Source organism: Protopterus annectens, chromosome 16.part0, assembly GCF_019279795.1.
Source record: "Protopterus annectens isolate FY-2018-M chromosome 16.part0, PAN1.0, whole genome shotgun sequence".
Lineage (NCBI taxonomy): Eukaryota > Metazoa > Chordata > Ceratodontiformes > Protopteridae > Protopterus > Protopterus annectens.
In genome coordinates, this window is record NC_056750.1 from 380,966,736 (window position 1) to 380,990,069 (window position 23,334).

Sequence of the window (23,334 nt, forward strand, 5' to 3'; positions counted from 1 at the left end):
ATCTTCTGGTTAAAAAGGTGTGGTCTGTGGCAACATTTAAACTGAAAAATGAGATACATTATATCACTAAGTAAAACATTTACAAATGAGAGCGCTATATTATAATGTGCTTCTTACCTGACTTAGCTTTCTTAACCTTTGCAGTTCTTCTTTGAGTGTGTTTGCCTCTGTATCTCTGGCTTGTAGCTGAGCTTCCAGTTCAGCCTCATATGCACTTAAGTCACCCTGGGCCTGCTTTAGGGACTCATTCTGCTCTCGTTGTTCTTGATACGATTGTTCTAGGTGTAATAATTCCTATAGCAAAAGATATCATGACAATTTCAGGGGCTAGTAATAAATCTGTGATAAACTCACAGTGTAGCCATATTACCTCTGAAACTGGCATTCTTTCTCAAGTAATACAATAATGGATTGTACAGGCAATATCTGTACATGGTTATACGTAAGCACCCAGTTAATTGATGCACCTATAAATAAATGAATGCACACAACAGACTTAATTTTCCACTTCGCCTAGTACATAATTGTGTCCCTTAGGTTAAAACTAAAGCCTCCCACTGTATATTCTAACCTTTCTCAAGTTTTCTGCATCCATAGCAACAATTTCTAACTGATTTCTTTCCTCTTCTATTTCAGCCAGCCGCTGCAGCATATCTTCCTTCTCTCTCTGGAGTTCACTGCACTCCTCACGAGCCTGTTTGGCCTGGCTCTTAACACTCTCCAGGTACTCTTGCAGACCAGTAATAATCCCTTCAAGATCTCTCTTCAGAGCTTCATTCATTGCAATTTGACCTGTAGAAAGAAAACAAGGATCACTTTCAAAAACCATGTACTTACAACTTATCCTGTAACTCTAATGGTATTCAATTCCTTTTCTAATGCACAGCAATTTACCGTAACAAAAATGAATCAAAAATCATCTGTCATATTTGTACACACATTAGGACTTTCTGTGTGAGCTAATATGTTTGTGTGTGTGTGTGTGTGTGTGTGTGTGTGTGTGTGTGTGTGTGTGTGTGTGTGTGTGTGTTCATAGGTTGGTACTAGGCTATTGGCCCTATGGCCTATACAAGCCTAGCCATAACAATTCCCTGGCTATTTCTTCCCACACTATTTACTTCCCTAGACCCCTGTCTAGCAGGGCGACTGACGTGATCCCTGGGGTGAATTTCCTTTCTCCCATCCAATCATCAAGGTTCCTTTTGAAGAGGGCCAAACAGGCACTCTGCTTGACAAGTATGGGGCAGTCCATTCCAGAGTCTGGTCTCTGGGTCAGGAACCTATCTGTCCAGCATGTTTTGTTTGTTGTGATGACAAGGTTTAGATCCCTGGAGCATGTGGCTCTGAGGGATTGGGATTTCTTTAAGTGTAGCATGTCCAACAGCTCAGGGTTTGACATGGTCTTGTATGTTAAGCAGAGATCGCCTCGGAGTAGACAATATGTGACAAGAGTATAGCTGGAGTTTTTTAAGGCGGTCAGCATAGGGCATCTGTTTTAGGCCTGTGATTCTTTTAGTGAGATATTTCTGTGGCTTTTCCAGTTGTTGCAGATGTCTTGAAAGGTACATACCAAATGGGGTGTTGTATTCTATAATGGATCTAATGAGGGATGAGTACAGTGGGACAATGACCTCCTTTTTTTGGATGAAAACCCTTTAGTGATGAGATGTACCACATAGAAGGATTTCCTGACTGTTGTGGTGATGTGGTTATTAAAGGTGAGACCACTGTCCACCTGTGTCCCTAAGTCTCTTATCACACTTTTGGTGTTTAGTGTACTGCCACTTATGTGGTAATTCACGGGTAAATGTTTTTTCCCCAGAGGGGATAACTATACATTTCTTGGCATTGAGCTTGAGCCCATGGCTCTGGCACCAAGCATCTGCTTCTGTAAGGCCCTTTTGTAGAGTATCCACATCATTTGGGGATTCAATAATGTACTTCAGAGAAGTAGATGCCAAACAAGAGAGGTCCCAGGACTGAACCCTGAGGTACTCCACTTGTCTGGAGCTGGATTTGGATTTGTGTGTGTGTGTGTGTGTGTGTGTGTGTGTGTGTGTGTGTGTGTGTGTGTGTGTGTGTGTGTCACAATATCAATCTTTTTAAATTAGCATGCAGCTGTACATTGCATTCTTTGTTTCACACAGTTTGTTGATAAAAGCAAATTAGGTAAATAGCATGCATCAAACTTGTCCATCGTTCAATAATTGTATGGATTACAAGAAATCATCAATCACATTAGCAGTAACAAAATCCTTAACAATACTATTCTGATCTGCTTTCTTATCAGTTTGCTAGTCACTTTCTTACCTATTGCTATTTGCAATCGGCAGAACAATTCTGATAAAAACAGGCATGATATTACACTGGTGACACAGAACTAAAGGTCCATATTAAAGCACTTTCCTGATCATGTCTTACACCAATTTACAGGAAACCATGGGCCAATACTGACAGGGAAGAGCAAGTAAAGAGCTTACTAGTGATATTCCAAGGTGTTGGATAGAGACACTGCCTTAGCAGGGGAAAATGAATACACAAGCAAGACTGCATTCAGAAGATATGATCATATCACATAACTTGGGCTGTAATATTAATTAATTAGTATGTCTTTTTGTTGTTGTTGTTGTATTACTTAGCAGTGTCTCAACCATTATGCTAAAATTATGCCCCATTCCTCCACTAGGTCCTCAAGATGACTAAGCAGGCAACTAGCAAAAACATTCACAAATGGTGGCTGACAAAGTGTAGAGGAGTAGAAGTGGGATGATTATTAAGGCATCGTCTTTCAAAGTATATTGCCTGTCTACCTCTCAATTTCTTTGCTCAACAATTCTGAACAAACCCAAAGTACTTTGTGGGGGACAGACCCAAAATCTGGGGCAATCTTTAAATATTATTCAAATTTATATAATAAGTTAATAGAACAACCAATGTTGCATCAACATGCATTTTCTGAATGATGAGAAGTATGTCTGGCATTATTAACTGACTAATTTTTAGTGATTTGCCAAAAAAAAATCAACAATTTCTTGAGAGATGAGGCCAAAATATGAGGAAATTCAAGTTCAGCCTGCAAAATTCTAGACAGCTGAGACCTGAGTCTGCATGGCATTCCCATCTACCTATTCCTCTAAAGCTGAAGGACAGACAGCAGAACTACCAATGTCATCACAATGCAGGTTCATAGGTGTTTACTATGCTAACAACCACAAAGACCTTTTTAAGCCTAACCATGCATTCCAGATCTCTTGGTAAGTGTAAGCAGGGGCCTGGGAGATGAATCATTTACAAGCTTCCTTTGTCTATTAAAGACACAGGTGCCACACTAGGAATTAATTTCCTGTTCCCCATCCAATAGTCCAAGTTACACTTGCAGGGTTATGCATTTTCCCATCTACCTCTTTGGATGGTATAGCCGGTAGAAGTTCTTGAAAACAATTAAGCAGAGTGACAAAGTAAGCACAACAAATAAAACAGACAGAAAAATTTAGTTACATTTATGAAACACTGTGACCTGATCCTCTGCATATCTCAATCATGCTCCTAAAATCTGTATCTAATATAAAAGAGCAACTTTTGTGATGGGGGCAAGCCTCCCTGCATCCACAACCAAAGTTATACACTGCAGAAACCTAGCAGCAGAAATATCTGCAACAACTTCTCACATAGGGTAACTGGCACTATGAACCTATAAAACTATGAGCCAAGATTGTACATCAGCAAAGAGAGAAACTCCCCAAAACAGCACACAAAAGTCTCGGGCAACCACTTGTTTCATTCTAACACAAGGAAGCAATTTCTATGATCATGAAAGTCAAAAATACATAAATAACCCAAAAAGTAAACCTGGATATCCACTCAAGAGCTATAACAAGCCTAAATTAAACACTGTAGAAACCTAGCAGCAGAAATATCTGCAACAACTTCTAGCATAGTGAGATAAAGCCCTGACTGCAAGTCAGACAATCCAGGTTTGAGTAATACTTCAAGTACTGAAGAAACTGTCTGGGTAGGGGTGGAAATGAGGAACCGATACCATCTCCCCTGTAGGAGTGAAACCTGCAAATTAGACAGCAGGCATATGTTCTACAAATCATGGAGGCATATGGGGCATGAGACTGCCAAGGACAGCACTGGTCTCTTGCGCTGCATACTGTTGAGGTTGTGCACAGAACACAATGCACCATAATTGCCAGTCAACAGGGGAGAGGGTCTAAGAATGAAACTGCCACAAATGATGGCTTACTAATGCAAGACTTTCACCCCCACAGAAAACAAGCACATCTACATGGAATCTGGAAGACCTCTAAGTCACACATGGGATATTTTAGGGGATAGAGAAAGAAACTGGGGCATCCAGAAAAAAAAAAACCAATGGACTTAAGGAAGACATGCAGACTCAAAATAAAGCATGCCAATCAACAGGCAAACTGGAGAATGAAGCACTAATAATTGCTGATATTTAAATATCAAACTTGTAATCAAACAGGATTTACTCTACACTTTCCATCTGTTAAACAATTTGAATGGGATGAAAAAGTTACATGTAAAGAATTTATATCTTGCCTACAGAAGATAAAACATAACTTTTAACATTGACTAATATGGAAGTGCAGTTGTGTAAGATCTTACCATAACTGCAAATGTCTTAGTTCTCAGTGTTGTGATATTCTTTACACTTGAAATATCCTGCTGAGGACAGTCTAACATCCAGCCAGCATAGTAAAGCCTCTACACTTTCCTGACGTATGTCAGACGTATGTCCTACACGCAAGGTCTAAATGGATTCACTTCAGAAGCTCGAAATACTGAAATCTCGAATTTCAGTATCTCGAGCCCAAGAAGTGGAATCCACAAAACAACGAAAACTAAAAACCGTGAAATTCAAAACCTCGAAGTTTTGAATTTTGCGGTTTTACTACACACACACACACACACACACACACACACACACACCATCCACCACACAAACACATACAATCACTCTACTACATGAAAGCAGGGGGGCAAGCCACCCTGCAACCCCCATGTGGGGGGCTGCGCCCACCCCACTTAAATATTCGCACTACATACAAACACACACAAAATACCACCACACAAGCTATTTTCTATTCGCACACACACATCACAGCAACAAAACGCACTGACACACACACCACAGCCCCTACCCAAACCCTTTAACACACACACATTTATCTGACTACATGATCATAGCGGAACTTTAGAAGCGCGAAATTCAAAACCTCCGGTATTCAAGGTTTTAAATATCGCGCTTCTAAACTTTCGCTATTATGTGGATTTGGCTTCTTGGGCTCTAAATACTGAAGTTCGAGATTTCAGTATTTCGAGCTTCTGAATGGAACCCATGCATATATGTATGTATATATATATATATATATATATATATGGCTTCACTAGAAAATCTTGAAATACTGAAATATCGAATTTCAGTATTTTGAGACTGAATACCCACATACACAAACACGCAAAACCATGAATAGCACAATTGCGACCACACACACACACACATATATACACCTACCTAACTACACTAAAACAAACAAAACAACACACAAACACAACATAAGACACACACCTACCCTACCTATAAGTGGGGGGCAATCCCCCGTGCACCCCCCATGTGGGGGACTGCACCCCACACCACCCTTACTTATATATACTAACTCTGAGGTTGCACTAAACACACAAACACACAAAAACACCACTACACACACTAACATCCCTTGCCAATACCCTTACACAAACACCACTTACCTAAGACCCCAGATAAATCCACAAACCGCACCGCACTTCACAAACGTGACACCACGATAGGGGATTCAACATTTCCGCAGTCGACATAGTGCAGTTTCACGTTACTGCACCTTCATGTATTCAGTCTCGAAGTATTGAAATTCGACATTTCAGTACTTCGAGATTCTCTAGTGTTTCCTTGTGCGTGCACGCATACACACACACACACATATATATATATATATATATATATATATATACACACACACACACACACACACACACACACACATATTATATATATTTTAAACAAGAAACATCCTTATTAAATTAGCATGTATGACATAGGCAATGCTTGTCTTTCGCTTAGGATCACCCTATTTCTTTCTCTTTGCCTATACTCTGATATCAATCCTTGATAGGGGAAGGCAAGCTATAGTCTGCAGTCCAAATAAATTCTTGGCCTCTTCCCATTCTAATATCTTTCCCTCCAACATGCCAAACCAGTACAGAGCAATTCACACAAATAAAAAAAGGACTGCAGGAACCCCCCCCACACACACACACACACACACTAAAAGGGACTCTGGTCATACATGAGACATCAAATAAAGACTTTCTAGTAGGAGGTTTTCTTGTCTGATGCAAAACCTGAAGCATACCCTCAACAAACTGGTGCCTAAAAAGAATCAAAACCTTGTTAACCAAAGTGTTAACTTACGTGTGGACAAGTGAGGGTGAAAGAAACCCCTTGTTTTGTGTAAGAAGATCCATCTGGTAAGATAACATGTGATAACTGTTCCTGGCTGGGTGAAAAAGTAGGGGGATCCAGTGCGGTCTGGGACAAAAGGGAATCAACAGCAAGCTTTTGTGCATGTCCCACATGATCTTGTGCAAGACCCTGGGGAGCAGAAGAACAGCGGGGAAAGGTATACAAGAACATCCCCTTCCAAGAGAACCCAGAAGCCAGAGCACTTGGAAATTTGGAACAGAACCAAGGAAAAAGAAGTTATGTACTCACCATAATGTTCCATCTGAGTAGATAACTTCATTTGTCAGCAACCTGTGGGTATCGGATCCGAGTCGGCTGCTTTCCTAGCCAAAGATCCGAGCTCCAAGCTCCTCCTCCTACTCATAATGCCCTGCCACCTCCCTTTAACCCTCAGATCGAGTTTGCCATAATGTCATAGAGCATTACTATAACACCAGACAGCAGTACTGAACGTTCCACCTGATGTCATCTGGAAGTGACGTATCCTGATCCTTCAAGAATGAACTAAGGGTCCAGGGAGATGGAGGGAGGGTTGGTTGCTGACAAATGAAGCTACCTACTCAGATGGAATGTTATGGTGAGTACATAACTTCTTTATCTGAAGTAGTTAACTTCATTTGATCAGCAACCTGTGGGACAGAGTCCCCAGCTACCAACAACTTGGGAGGTCCTCATGGAAGGATATTCCGGAGCACTGCAGAGCCAAAAAATGCGCTTCCTCTGGATATTAGATCCAATTTATAATGTGTAATAAAGGTATGAGAGGAATCCCAAGTAGCTGCTGAGCAAATGTCATCCAAAGAAACCCTTGACCAGAAAGCAGCAGAAATAGCCATAGATCTGGTAGAATGGGCTCGAAACCTCAGGGGCTTAGGTCGACCAGAGCTTTTGTATGCAAGAAGGATGCATTGGGAAATCCATCTAGCTAAGGTTACTTTAGCCACTGGTTTACCCAGACAGGATTTAGCAAATGACACAAAGAGTTGATCTGATTTTCGAAGTTCGGCTGTTCTGTTTAAGTAAAATCCAAACGATGAAGTCTATACTCTCCTTTGTTTTGATAATTAGGAAAGAAGACAGGTAGATTGATGGACTGGTTGATATTGGCTTCTGAAGCCACTTTAGGCAGAAAGGAGGGATTAGTCCTGAGGGAAACCCGGTCTTTATGAAAGATGATGTATGGAGGCTTACTGCAAAGAGCGTGAAGCTCCGATATCCTCCTAGCTGAGGTAATGGCAATCAGGAAGGCAGTTTTCCAAGATACATATTTTAAGTCGACTGAAGCTGCGGGCTCAAAGGGGGGGCCAGTCAGAGCCTGAAGAACTAGGGTTAGATCCCATGGAGGAACTGCATCTTTAACAGGGGGTCTTAACAGAAAGGTTCCTTTCAGGAATGTCTTGCAAATCTTAGAGGAAGCTAGGGGGCCAAACCAACTTGGAAGTGGGAAATAGCTGCCAATTGAACTTTAACAGTAGAAGAACTAGCCCCTTGATGAAAAATATGGGATAGAAAGTCGAGGAGTGCTGGGATAGGAGCCGTAAAGGGATCCAAATTCCTATGCTCTGCCCAGATAGAGAAACGCTTCCATTTACTCTTGTAGATTTTCCTGGTAGAAGGTTTATGAGCGGCCAACAGGATGGCCATAACTGAGGATGATATACCGGGAGTCCTAGCCATTAATGGAACTGGATCAACCAAGCTGAGAGCTTGAGGTAGTCCAGGTCGGGGGTCTTCAATACTAAGGGATGAGAAATCAGATCCGGAATGGGATCTAAGATCCAGGGAGGATGTACTAGATGAGACCGTAGGCATGGGAACCAGGTTTGGCGAGGCCAGAATGGGGCTATGAGGATAACTCTGCTCCCCATCCGACGAGCTTTCTGCAAGAATTTTGTCATCAATGGAAGAGGAGGATAAGCATACAGAAGACCGGGTGGCCAAGCATGAACCAGAGCGTCTCTGGGGACTTCCCCTGGTGGGGGAATTAGAGCGAAGAACTCGCTGCACTTTGTGTTAGAAGGAGAGGTGAACAGATCGCAGCAAGGTTGACCCCATCTGAGGAAGATTTGTTCCGCTACTACTGGGTTCAGAGACCACTTGTAAGGTGAGAGGATCGTTCGACTCAACCTGTCCGCTAGAGTGTTTGACCGACCTGGTATGTGCGTTGCTATGAGAAAGTGGTTGGTGGATATCGCCCATTCCCACACTCTCATGGCTTCTCGGCAAAGTGGGTAGGATCTGATTCCCCCCTGTTTGTTGATATACCAGACTACCGACATGTTGTCTGTTTGAATTGCAACAGTCCATGGAGGAAGAAGGGAATGGAGAGCCTGCAACACTAGAAGCACCGCCCTCATCCCCAGGACATTGATATGCAATCAGGTCTCTGTGTGAGTCCACGTTCCTTGGACGGATCTGACCATGCAATGCCCCCCCCACCCAAGGAGAGATGCGCCTGTGGTCAGTGTGACTTGGGGTGGGGACATGGAGAAGGGGCGCCCTTCCCGGAGGTCTCTGGAATGGAGCCACCAAAGTAGAGACTCCCTGCAAATCCTGCTGAGGAGAATAGGTGTAGACAGAGGGTGACGTAGGATGGACCATTGGACCTGTAAGGTCAATTGAAGGATTCTCATCTTCAGATGTGCGATAGGTGACAGATTGATGGCCGCTGCCATGGACCTCAGGGCCCTCAGGACTAATTCCGCTGGGGGTGGGGCTGATGACTGTAGAAGAGCCAGAATGTAAAGGTTTAGATTGCAGAGTCTGTCCGCCGTCAGAAAGACTCTGGATTGTATAGTGTCTATCCTGGCCCCTATGAAATCCAAGATCTGAGTAGGTTGAAGGGAGGATTTCTTGTGGTTGATCGTGATCCCTAGATGGCGGGCTAGATGCAAGAAGTAGTCCCTGCCTGAACATAGTAGATGCCTGGTGGGGGCGGTTAGGAGCCAGTCATCCAGGTAAGGAAAGACCTGTATTCCCTGAAGCCTCAGGTGGGTCCCTACAACTGCCATGACCTTGGTGAACACCCTGGGGGCTGTGGTGAGACCGAAGGGTAGAACCCTGAACTGATAATGGCTGGCTCCCAGCCGAAAACGGTGAAACCTCCTGCATCTCCTGTCCATTAGAATGTGGTAGTACGCATCCTTGAGGTCTATCGAGCACATCCAGTAGTTCTCCTGTAAAAGTGGGAGAATGGATTGAATAGTGACCATCCGGAACTTTTCTTTGTCGACTGACAGGTTCAGTGTGGACAGGTCAAGAATCGGTCGTAAGTCCCCCGTCTTTTTTGGCACAAAAAAAGAACCTGAAGTAAAAGCCTGATCCGGATTGCCCGAGGAGGACGTGCTGGATGGCTCTTTTTCTTAGCAGCTCTTATTTCGAAGGCTGCTACCTCCCTCTGATTGGGTGGAACATCAGGGAGGCTCCCATGGGATAGAATAGCCTCTGGATATAATTCAGAGCACCCAGCGATCTGTCGTTATGGACTCCCAATGTGCTAGGTGCTCCGAGAAGTGCCCCCTCGACTGCCTCCAGAGAGGAGCAGTCGGGCAACCCCTCAGGGTTGCTGCGCAGGTCGATCAGAAAAAGGTTCCCTCGACCCGAAATTCTTCGGCCCCCCTCTGCCTCTGGGCCAGCATCCACCCTGTCCTCCTCTGCCTCTGAAGGACGAGGGATCCGGAGTGAAACGGGATTGTTGAGCTTTCCGGAACCACATCTTCTTTTGTCCTCTTTGGTTCCTGGAGTAGGACCTCTGAGGAGCCGAGAAGTAGATCCCGATGACAGACATCTTCCCGTCTTTCTTGCTCTGGAGAAGTGTATCGCGGACGGTTTTGCCGAAAAGCGTAGAACCGTGAAAAGGGGCATTTGCGAAGGACGCCCTGAAGGGTTCCGCAAAGTCACAGAGACGGAGCCAGGCCTGTCTATGTAAGACAATGCCTGTTCCGCTGGCTCTAGCCGCTGCCTCCGTGGCATGGGAGAGAAGCCGCATAGATGAGTTAGTAATCAACTTGAGAGTGGCCATTCGAGCTAAGAAGGTCAGTTTGTCCTCGGTCGACATGGACTCCGGGGGTGATCCAGCGTACTCTTTGATCAGGTCCCGCTGGAGCCGAATTACATGTGCCATATAGTTCAGTGACCTTACAGAGAAGGTCGCTGAAGTGAACATCCGCTTTCCGAGGCGGTCCATCATCCGAGACTCCTTGTCTGGAGGATGTACCGAGGAACTCTCCTGTGCCAATTCCTTTTTAGTGGCAGCCGCCACCACCATGGCATCCACTGGGGCACCCTTGCTCCAAACTGTCCTGTCCGTGGGGGTCTGAGGAACCTGTCCGGTCTCTTGGGTATTGGCTCAACAGTGTCCGGCTCCTTCCATGCCCTGGTAGTTATGAGGTCCACCAGGGGGTCGGCGGGAGGAGACACCCAAGAGGTAGGTGGGCCTGCGTCAAACACCTCCAGAAACACAGACTCATCTGAGGAAGGTTTTTGGGCAGACCACCCCCCTCTAATGCGCAACATTTCCATAATGTCTCCAAAGGAGACGTCTTCGGGGGGTGACCTTGGGGAACCTTCCCCTTCCTCTAAGTCCATGTCTACTGTGAGGGACTCAGGCGAGTCCAAGTGCCTCCTCTTGCACTTTCATTTGTGAGGAACCTCCTGGGGGGGCTGTCCGAAGAGGGCTCACCAACAATGTCCTGTTCCTCTACGGGAACCATCTGGGACGTAGGTGCAGGTTGTCTCTGGGGCCGGTTGACGGAAGACAGGCCCATCTGAGAGGGAATGGTGGGTGGATCCGTAGCAAGAGCCTGGGGCCTCGAATCCCTCGAAAGGACCCTCTCCACGACGTCGAATGCCGAGGGTGAACTGCTCTCCCTAGGATCCGAAAGCAGTCCCCTCGGATCCGGCATGCGGATCGGTGCTGGAGATGACCCAATCGGATCCGAAAGAGTAGTGCGCTCCAACCTCAACGGAGCCGAAGGTCCACTAACCCCTCCCGATCCAACGCTCAACTCACGGCCCCGCGAGCTCGGATCCGACAGACTCAAGGGTACAGTTGGCACCGAAGTAGGAAACACTGCCGGCGCCGACACCACCCCGGCTCCGAAGCTAGTCGGATCCGACAGCTCTGAACCCCGATAGCAGGTCGGTGAAGAAGCAATGGGGGCGAAAAAGGGGGGAGTCAAGAGCACTCCCATTTGCAGCTGGGCCTGAAGAAATCAACGCATCATCCGGTCCATGTCTGCGTCGGATAGACTCCTCATTGACCTGGACGAGGCCGTCTAGATGACCTCGAAGGTGACCAGGTCTCCTCCTCCGGCTCTGGGGAGAAACGTGGAGAACGAAGCCGGGAGAGGGAAGGCCCAGAGACCTTAAGGGGAGAGGCAAGCTGCTTGGACGGCGGGGCCGATGGAGCTGACTCGGACCGCCTCTTGTGGCTACGGTGCCTATCTTTTTCCCGCTCCCTGTCCTTCTTGTCTTTCTTTTTGCCATCCCTTTCCTCCTGGACCAAAAAGGGAGGTTGAGTCCCGGCCAGAGGATCGGAGGCGGTAGGTGGAGCAGCCACAGCCGCGGCTGGCACCACAGAGGAGGAGGAGGATGAAGTGGAATCAGGGGGCAAAAGGCCCACAAGGATTAGCTTCATCCTCCTATCCCTCAAAGCTCTGGGGCTGAAGGCTGCACAAATAGTGCAGCCCGAAGAAAGGTGATCAACACCCAGGCAAATAACGCACCGAGTGTGGCCATCTGCTGGGGACAGCTTATGGCCACACTCAGAGCATTTAGAAAACACACCTTTTGGGCCTTCAGACATTTTATAGAAGAAAAAAGAGAACAGGCCCACACGCACACACCTTCACACACAGACAGGGGGGAGGGGAATAAACTTTAACTAAGAATTTTTAAACTACCCACAAAAATACTAAGGGAGTTAGAAGGGAATCACATACACAAAGTTATAGAATTTTTGACAGAAATATATATATAAAAGCCTTAACTCACAATACCCACGCTAGGAGCTCGTTCTAAGAAGCTTACAGAAGCCGCGGCAAATGAGATCTGAGGGTTAGAGGGAGGTGGCAGGGCATTATGGGTAGGGGGAGGAGCTTTGGCTAGGAAAGCTGCTGGCTCAGATCCAAATCGGATCCGATACCCACAGGTTGCTGATCAAATGAAGTTAACTATTTCAGATGTTGTCTGTTAACAGGGGAGACAAAAAGATATAATTGAGTACCCCACCGATGCACAATGACCAGAAACACCTGTCTGTGAATCACACATTAGTGAGGATGTGCCCTGGACTTGCTCACAGCAATGAAGAGGAAGGAGGAAACTTTTCAGACCCACATGTAAGACCAGGCCAAGTGACGCCTCATGGAGGCATATGCCTGACACTGAGGTTTGGTAGATGGTGAGAAATCTGTCTCCTCAGGTGGCTAAACAGGAAGAGAAGGGGTAGGAGGGTGCGACTGAGTACTGCAACATGGAAGAGCAGGACATCTAAGGTTATGGTAAGTTCTTACACAACTATTCTATGCCCTTCTATTCTCATGTTGCAGCATTCATAACTGTAGGGAGAGTACCAAAGCTTTAGGTATGAGCATGGGAGGAAGGATGAGGTCCCTGGTCTATAAGGCCATGGAGAATGGACATACCAAACCCACTTCTGGCCCTAGAAGCCAAATCTAGTTTGTAATGCCTGGTAAAGGTATGAACTGATGACCAGTTAGCAGCTTCTATGATAGAGGTGTAGTCTACACCCCTGAAGAAAGCAGTTGAGGAGGCAGCTACCCTAGTGGAATGAGCCCTCACACTTTCAGATAGGGTTTTACCATGAAAGGAGTAGCATGCAGAGATAGCCTTAGATATCCATGAAGAGATAGTCTGTTCAGAGACTGCCTTCCGCAAGACCCTCGGGTGAATGGAGACAAATAGCTGGTCAGACAATACAATGAGTTTTGTCAAGATAATACTTGAGTTGTCTGTGGATGTCTAGGGAATGTAGAGTTTTTTCAGAGGAATTTAGAGGTTGAGGGAAGAAGACAGGAAGGTTAACGGTCTGCTTCAAGGACAGCTCATTAACCACCTTAGGCATGAAGGAAGGTTTAGTCCTGAGGGAAACCCTGTCTTTATGGAAGATGAGGTAAGGAGGGATGGCCATCAGGGCTTGAATTTCTGACACCCTCCTGGCAGATGCCAAGACCACCAGCAGTACTGTTTTCCAGGTACATAACTTCAGTGAAGCAGAGTGGGCTGGCTCAAATGGAGGTTAAGTGAGTTTTTCCAGGACAAAATTTATTTAGGTCCCATGTAGGAGGGATTGGCTTACAAGGGGGTCTGATATTGTGGACCCCTTTCAAAAAGAGCTTAACCTGTATTCTGGATGCCAGAAGAGGTACCAAAGGAAGACAAGCTGAAATGGCAGACAAGTGGACTGCAACAGAAGAGTATGTTAGTCCTGAGTGCAGAAGCCCAGACAACTAAGAAAGGACCATGGGTACAGGAATGAGTAAAGGGTCTTGTTTTTTCTTATGACACCACCTGGAGAATCTTTTCCATTTTGCCACATAATTTCTCTTGGTACTGGGTTTCCTGGCCTCCTGCAGGACATTGTGTATATCCTCTGGGTATAGGTGCCTGAAGGGGATCAGAACCCTATCGCCCATAAAGTGAGCCTGAGATTGCTCACCTGAGGATGCATTAGGGAATGCCTGTCTTGTGTGTGTAGGTCTAGATGGTGGGGTAACATGTGGTGATTGCCCTTGGCTAAAAGGTGAAGAAGGGGAAACCAATGCTGTCTTGGCCAGAAGGGAGTCACCAGCAGGATTTTTGGTTTGTCCCTCTGAATCTTCAGGAGGACCTTCTGAATCAGTGTGAAGTGGGGGAAGGCATAAAGGTATATCCCCGCCCAAGAGAAAGAGAAGGTATCTACTTTCCAAGCCTAGGGATGTGGATCCCTTGTACAAACAGAGGCAACAGCCTGTTCTGGGAGGAGGCATAAAGGTACATCCCTGCCCAAGAGAAGGCATCCACTTTCCAAGCCTGGGGATGTGGATCCCTCGTACAAATCAGAAGCAACAGCCTGTTCTGGGAGGAGGCAAACAGGTCTGCCTGAGGAATACCCCTCTTGTATACAAGATCTAGGAGCACCTCTTTGTGAAGCAACCATTCATGAGAGGGTGCAGAAGTTCTGCTGAGAGTGTCTGCCATTGCACTCTCTGCTGAAGGAATGTACATTACTTGCAGGTGAATATTTAGAAGAGAAGCTAGATACCAAATCTATATGGCTAGGCTGCAAAGAGGGTAAGACCTTGTCCCCCCCTGCTTGATTATGTACCACAAGACAGTCATAATGTCTGTGACTACTTTCAAGGTGTCTGGTAGGAGGACTGGTTGGAAGATCTGTAGTGCTAAGTAAAGGGCCCTCGTCTCTTTGATGTTGATGTGGCCCCTTTGCCTGAGTGGAGACCACTCCCCCTGTACTTTGCTTAGTTTTTGCTGGTTTTGTAAAACTGCCCCCCAACCCCAGTCTGAAGCATCTGTGAAGATTTGCTGTAAGGGTATCCCCTGGTTGAGACTGATGGCTGTAATCCACCATTCCTACTCTTTTTTTCAGGCATGGCAGTAAGGGGAGGGAGATATCTAGAGGATGAAAATGTTGGTTCCAATGATTTTTTAGTACCCACTGGATCTTCCTCATATGCAGCCTTGCCAGAGGAAGCATTGGTATCAAGGATGCCATGTGTCCCAGGACTCTCAGGAATTCTCTGCCTGAAAATGTTTGATGAGAGAGAAGCTTCTGAAGGTAAAGAGTCTGGTGTTTTACCTTCTGGCAGGGAATGAAAGCTGCTATCTTGTCGGTTCTTATCCTGCACCCTAGAAAGACTGGGTCTTTTGTAGGGGTCAGGTGGGACTTCTCATGGTACATAGTGAACCCCAGGTATGCCAGGGTTCTGGTCACCAGGTGTAGGTGATGTTGCAGGGTGTGAAGGTATTGGTGAAGTATTAACAGGTTGTCTAGATATGGGTATATTTGAATGCCCTGTGTTCTGCAGTGGGCAATCACTGGTGCTAGACACTTTGAACACCCTGGGAGCTGTGGAGAGCCCAAAGGGTATTGAAGAAAATTGAAAATGCAAGGAACCTTCTGAAAAACGTAGGAATTTCCTGTTGCAGGGGTAAATAGGAATGTGATGGTAGGCATCCTTCAGATCCAGGGATACCATAAAAGCCTGGTAGGGATGAGGGGCAACAGCAGCTGCAAGGTGAGCATTCTGAAAGTGTGAACCTTGAGATAAAGGTTGGGTATGGACAAATCCAGAATTGGTCTCCAATGACCATCTTTCCTTGGGACCAGAAACATCTTTGAGTAAAATCCCTTGTTTACCTGCTGTGGTGGGACCTTTGCTATAGTGCCCTGGGGCTGAAGTTGATGCAGAATTGTGGGAAAAGATGGAGCTAGCTTGAGGGGGGCTGGGGTATCCCCTGGAGGGGGGGTAGAGCCCACCAAGTCATAAGGTAACCTTTTTGAATTATAGAGAGGACCCAGGCTTCTCAGGTGATTTTCTGCCAAGAGGGTAGGGAGAGGGTGAGGCGAAGAGACAGCGGGGTGGAGAGAGGTAGTGGATTTGAGTCACAGTTGAGAGGTTCTGTCCTGGTCAGACTGCCTCCAAAAGGGGGTGTTGTTACTGGAGGAAGGAGTTCTAGGAGTGGAATGTTTCCTAGTTTGCCTCCGTCCTTTAGCCTGTGGTGGAGCAGAATGAGATGACCGTCTCCTACCAAAGGAAGTCCTTTAAGGGTGGTTTCTATGGTAACTAGGGATAGGTGAGACCAGTCAATGTTTTAAATTTTGCAACTCCTTTCGCTTTTCTTGCAGGGATTTGAGGAGTTCTGCAGATGCTTCTCCGAAAAGGGCCTTATTGTCTAGTGTTTCATCCAACAATTTGGCTTGTACATCCATAGGGAGAGGTTGTAGCCTCACCCAGGAGTATCTTCGAAATACAGAGCCAGAGGCTGCAGATTTTGAAGAGGCCACCACATCGTAACTGCACTGAATGGAGTGCCTATTCACCTGTCAGGCAGTGAAGAGAAGGGAGATTAATTGGGTCGTAGCAGGCGAGTCTGGTACATCAGGTATGAGGGCTGAAGCCTTAGAAAGGGTGTCTAGAACAGACTTAGCCATGTGGGTTTGACAGTATAGGGCTCTGCTGGCGAGAGTGGAAGAAGTATAAACCTTCTTTCCTAGCCTATCCATAAACCTGCTGTCCTTGTCAGTAGGAGATAAAGAGGTAGAAGGTAGTTGTCTAGAGGATTTGTCAGCTGAGACTGCTATGACTGTAGGGTCTGCAGGAGGGTTCTTGAAAAGGTACTCAGTATCCTGAGGAACGTTACAGAACCTGTCTGCCCATTTAGAAGCTGGGGGTTGAGAGTCAGGGGGCTATGAAGCAACCAAAATGGCATCCTGAAAGGCTGGAAGCAAGGGAGGGGACTGCAGATGGTAATTCAAAATACCTCTTTTTTGATTCTGAGACATCTGAGGCTTGCCATTTGAAGTGTTCTCTCATGAGAGAGAAATTGTATCGCCAAAAGAAATAGAGATTCAGGACTGATAAGAGTCCTCTTCCTCAAGGGCAATGAAGTCCTTGGGGGATTCAATTTGAGAGCAGTAAGAAAGGGAGTCTTCAGAGGAGGAATACTCTTCTCTGACTCTTCTAAGGACTACACAGGTGTAGGAGCAGGTGGAGGTACTTGTGATTGTAGGGCCTGGAATGCCCTGAAAAGATTTTGGGAGAAAACTTCCCATCCAGGGGCAGATTGCTGTTCTGTATGTTTTAATTTTTGTTTTCTCTTCAGAGGAGCTGAAGGATGGGTCAATTTAGCAGCCAATGTCTGGGAGCTTTGCAGAGCAGGGGTAAGCCCCACCGACCCCACAAGCCGTGGTTCCCCCTCGCCATCAGATTCTGATGGCTGATCATCTTCAGGGGACATACTCAGCATTTCCATTGGGCCAGCTTCCATTATGGTTCCTGATTCCAACTGTGAAACAGGCTCCGATGGGACCCTGGGCTAACATCTGCCTCGAGAGTCTCACCTGACTCCTGAGGTGCAGCATGGGCGTCGAGCCTAACTTTTTTTGGCCTTCTTCCTAGGTGGCTCATTGGAAGTACCTACCCTGCCCTCCATACCTAACACCAGATGCCAGAGTCTCTGGTTCTCGAGATAGAGTTTGAGAGCAGCCAGATGGCTGCAAAGAGTTTTAGACACAAACTATTTACAATTGTCACAAGACGTATGGTCGCGGGCCTCCCCCTAGGCAAAACAAACACTTATCATGTGTGTCCTTGGGTGGACTTTGTCTTCCACAAGCACATTTCCCCTTTCTAGTTGACATGTATGTCTGAAAAGCTAAGAAATAGATAAAAAACCCAAGGGGTACTTACCTGTAGCGGGTGGCCATCAAACGAGCAAACTGCTTCCTGAAGCTGGTGATCACAGGTCCAAAGATCACTGCGGCAGAAAAGTTCTGAAGTGGGTACGTGTAGACATTACCTTTATAGCCCATGTCAGTTTATGGCTCTTACATCAAACATCGCATGTACCCCTGCTCCTAAGACTTTGGTATACTGGCCAGAAGTCCGGTGCTGCAGGCAGCAACCTCCCTACAGTTATGAATATTGCAACAAGAGAATAGAAGGACATTATTTGGATACTCTGAAGTCAGCAAAAAGCTATTGCTGGGGCCAGACATTTGGTAAATACCCTTGGAGCTGTAGAAATATCAAAATGCAAATCAGAGAACTGACAGTGACAGGAAGAAACAAAAAATGCAAATATTTCCTGAAAAGAGGATGGATAGGAGGGGTAAGCATCGTTCAAATCCAGGGAGACTAGAAAAGTCTGGGGAAGCAAAAAAAAATGGAAAAGAGTCTGAAGAGACAACATCCTGAAGGAATGAACCTTGAGAAAGGTGTTCATATAAAACAGGTCTAGAATGGGTCTCCACGACCCCTCCCTCCTGGGAACAGAAATATTGTAGAATAAAAACGTTTCCCCTTCGAGACAAGGGAACAGGTTGCATGGTTCTCTATTCCACCAACTCCTGTAAGGCCAGAGGAAAATGAAGAAGCTGGCAAGGAGGAGGTTGAGAGAGACCAGAAAATGGGGGAAGGGATTTCCAAGTCATGAAATAATCATGCAGGATGATGGAAAGAACACAGGTGTCTGTATTTATCTGATGCCAAACAGAAGGAAAGGGTTAGCTGGAGGGATAGAGGAATCTGGCCATAGGTAAGGAAGGCTGGATGCCAGAAAGAGGAAAATTTATCATGAAAAGAGGGGTTTTGGCCCCTCAAACTCTGAGCAGGTTTATTAGGGAAAATCAGTTTAGAAACCCTAAAACAAAAAGGAAGGTTCCGAAAGGGGCACTTATCTGAAAAACAATCGAGTGAGGCAACAGTACCAGCGACCCAATGGCAATCAGTCCAACAGAAGCATGACCTGCTTTCAGGCTGGCAGCAAGATAGTCTAAGGATCCACGCTCATACATCTGTCTATATACCCCTACTTTAATGAGCCGAAGTTATGCATAGGATGTATGATCTTGGGAAGGTAAAGCTTTGGTACCTCATCCGGAAGTCAGCAGTGGCAATCCATATGTCAAGACTACTGCAATACTTCAATCAGGGTATGGTGTACAGACCAAATTCAGAAGTAGCATTCATCAAAATGGTGACAAAGAAGTTCTAAAGATTAGGTGTCCATACCTTACACTGCTACCTTACACAATGCTCGTAGGACATAAAACACTGGGAAGGTGTGAAGGCTTTGAGATGCTGGCCGGACATTAGGCTATCCTTGGCAGGATATCCCAAGTATAAAGAATACTGCAACAGTGACAAAAATGGTCATCTAATATGCATATGCTATTTTTTTATATCACATACAACAGATAATGTTTCTTTATATTGCATACTTTTGTGGAAAGAATAAACAGTCAAACTGAAAATACAGTCTTAAGGAAAAAAAAAAGAATGATTTGCTGAATACAGCAAAATGGAAAGGAGAGAGAGAGAGAGAGCCAGCAGTATGAGGTTGAACACAGTGCAGACAAAGGCTATCAACAGAAGATGCATAAAACCAAATAAAAGTAGCCATAAATAAATGGTTAAAAGACATTACCAAGTTATTTCCATGTGTATTAATTTATCACTAAAACAAAAATTGTGCACTTTAAGGCAGTTGACAATTTAGCCAAGGAGCATGAGTAGGGAAATATTTTAGTACTTTATCAATGAAGTTCAAATGAGGTACGATGATGGTGAGACTGATGTTCCAAGAATTTTGAAATGAAATAAAATTTGTATACTCAATTAATTCTGCACAAGATGATTAATCGGCATAAATAAAGAATATGGTACAAAATGGTGCCCTATAAATTCTAATTTCTACCAGTCCATTTACCTCTGAATAGTGTAAAAATCCTAAAGTGACTAGGGTAAAATACACCAAAAAAGTGTATTGTCAATTAAGGTCTGTTCAGATTAGACAGTACAAAGATGTAAAAATCGGTATATACCAACTGGTATTTCCAGCAAAAAACAGCAAGTTGGCTTAAGCTGTTACCTTTAAGAGTTAGGAAAGATCCTTGTGGTGAGCCAGCACCCTGAATTCTCGGGACAATCTTCCCCTGCAATAGACCGGTTCCAGCACAATTTATTAGGTATTAAGCCCATCCCCTTATCAAACAAATCTTAATGTTCTCCCTTTAAACAATCCCTCCCTTTTCCCCTGTCCAAATACTTTAAAAGGCTACTCCCCTGTCAAAACCACAACCTCTTCATTAATACTTATATTTAACATCACTTCAAATAAAACCCATTTACCAAGGTAATTCCCCAGCTACATGTACCAACCTCGTCTCACACCATGGATAGAAATTTTACTACCCTCCCTTCATATTTTACTCTTATTATTCCATATCTTTTAACAAGTTTGAACTCTAGCCCTAGCAGGACCACCTTTTAAAGGGTCACACATCCATGCATTCATAACCCTCAATCTCATCCTTCCGTTCACTACCCTGTTAATAACCCATCTCCAAAAGAACTCATCCTCCCTGTGCCACCCTAAAGCACCCACAACAAAGGACAATCTTAAAATTACTGATTAAATAAAAATACTGATTACTTGAAAAATCCATCACAAAAGATTATATCCACCCCAACCCAGGCCCAAATTTATGACCTAGATCTAACTCCTGAAAGCAGCATAATAGTGGGCTCCCTCTTATTTGACCTCAATCTATAATGACAATAACAATTATAATTTGTCTTATGCTGCAAACACCACATCTGTTATAACTCCATCTTTTTCTTAAGGATTAAAAAATTTATGCCACCGGGTTTAAATAACATCCTTAGGCCCAATCAAATAATAAAAAAGTTTGGCGTAATAGCTTCATGTTCAAGAACTCTTTAACAAAAACTGAATCCTTTCAACCCCAAAGTGTTCCTAAAATGATTGCCTAAAGCTATGCCTAAACCCAAAAATATTCTCAAGTAATTTTAACCAAAACAAGGTAAATTCCAGAACAAACCTTATTTGGTTTACTACCAACTTCCCAAGAAACCTAATACTAGATGTTAAAATGACTGCCAAAAACTCAAACCAAAAGGTCTATACTCATTTAGTCACCTTAAAATGTTCTATCTGTAAATTGGTAATGCTCAAAAAAAGGAGCATCTTTGAGGATATTTAAACTAACAAGGTTCCTTTTAACTATAAATGGACCCTTCCACCGACCTTATTGACCACTGATTACTTTATTATAAACAAATGTGACTTAAACCCCAACCAGACTGTTAACATAAAAATTACCCTTAGTGAGAATCTGCATATATCATGCCTTTCCTCAAGATATTGATTAGTTCCCTGGAGGTTACTAAACTAAAGCGCTCAACCTTGGCTAAAGATAAAACCCAAAGAATTAAATCGGAGTAGGCCTCTTTCAAATGGAGATCTTCAAACCCCAAGATATTCGTTTCTACAACTTAGAAACTCAATTTAAGCGTTATGTTTGATAATTAGGATATTTCTGTCAACCAAAGATAAACACCAGCATAATCCTAAAATTGGCGTTTTCAATCATCTTATCCAGGTATTCGACCCCCAACACCTAAACTCATGGGTAAAGATCCACGTAAATTTAAAGCCCCAAATGTTTTTTTAGAGGGTACCTTGAATTCCTGCCAGTTCCTTACTCCTTTCCCTGCCAGACCTTAACAATGACCCACCCAAACCCTCCTTTAACCTATATCAGCATGACCCCCATAGATGTTTGAAACCTCAAACCAAAACCCTAGCATGACTTACTAGCCAATTGCACCAAATAGCATCTGCCTTAGCCAAGTTCAATCTTGCTGAAGGAACAATTTTTTGGTTATATTCCTTCCACCTGGAAAATCTCTTATGTATCCATCCCATAAGGAGGGTCCTCTACTGACACTTCTAACTCCAGACCCTAGCTATACTGCCTCTAGCCAGAATCATGGGTATGGGAGATACACAAGCAACTCATTACCATCTTCAATCAACCTCTTGTCTAACACCCAAGGACTTCGTATCATAGCACAACCATGCTCTCCTCCTTGTTGACTGTTCAATTACACAAAAAAAAATTTAATTTCCCCTTGAGTCCCAATCCAGAGACAATAGGCATGGAGGCACCAACAGTTGCTGGACACTGGAAACCTTTTTTAGAAAGATCAACCAAAAAGTTTGTTTCCTTCTCTAGTGAAAACAGGCGGTCCAGTGGCAAAACAGAATTCAGACACTCCCCACTAGTATCGGTTTTAAGGATCATAGGCCACTTCTTTTTCCATTTTATAAATGGTCTACACTCTATCATTCCCAAACACCTGTATTAAATATGCATATGACTCCACCCTGATCTGCTCTGGAATGATCACAAGTCCGTATTGTTCCTGCTTTTTTTTAAAAATTTGGGTTCTTGGGATAAAACTCTTACTCAAGAAAAAACCTTTACTTGAATTTACCCCCTTCAATTACCTCCTAGGAAAGAACCTCTTAATCCAAGACCAACCTTCCATGTGTCCCCCTAAAATGGGACCATCTTTGAACTGTTCAGGCAAAACTACTAGATGACATTGACTCCAACAAATTATGTGAAAGCCTGACCTTTAATAAAGTAAAGAAACCGGGACAATGTAAGGAATAAAGAACTTCTTAATGTCACACCAAATAATAATGTTTATATGTTCCAACATTGGTATGCCTCCTTATTCCCCTACTTAAAAGAGATTCAATAAACAAATCCCCTATACTAGCCAGATTCATACCGGAATCCCCCTTTCCACTCCTTGCCTAAATCTAAGGAGAGTGGAATGGTAAAATTTGGGGTTTTTCTCAGACCCCAACTCACTGTTTTAAATAACAATTAACCCCTGTCTATCCCTTCAACTGGACTGATCTTACCTCCTACTCAACTACATTCCTCGGTCATCCAAATCTACAAGTACAGACTTGATTCTAACTCGCGTGAAGTCCTCTTGCCAAGCAATTTTAAAAATCCGGATTGCCCTTTCAGATATCTAAGACTCAGACCTCTTTTCCCCAATTAAAACCCCCTTGAAATCTCCTAAATGTCCCAAATGCCTTGCTCAATTAGACATTAGCAAACCTCCCAGGCCCACCTAAGCCTCTCCTCATCAAAACCAAGGATCCACAATGCCAGTTAGACCATCTTTAAGTCTGTACCTTTTTTAAAGAAAGGGTGTATAACCTACTGGTTTTTT

The 23,334-nt window shown here is 44.5% G+C and overlaps 1 protein-coding gene across 1 annotated transcript in view; it reads right to left on the reverse strand.

Annotated features, from left to right (window-relative positions):
- Positions 1–23,334, reverse strand: part of CNTRL (centriolin) — a 4,034,091-nt gene that overhangs the window by 2,480,025 nt on the left and 1,530,732 nt on the right. The window contains 2 exon segments of the mRNA XM_044058259.1: positions 118–294; positions 572–792. Of these exon segments, the coding sequence (XP_043914194.1) occupies positions 118–294; positions 572–792 (398 nt within the window).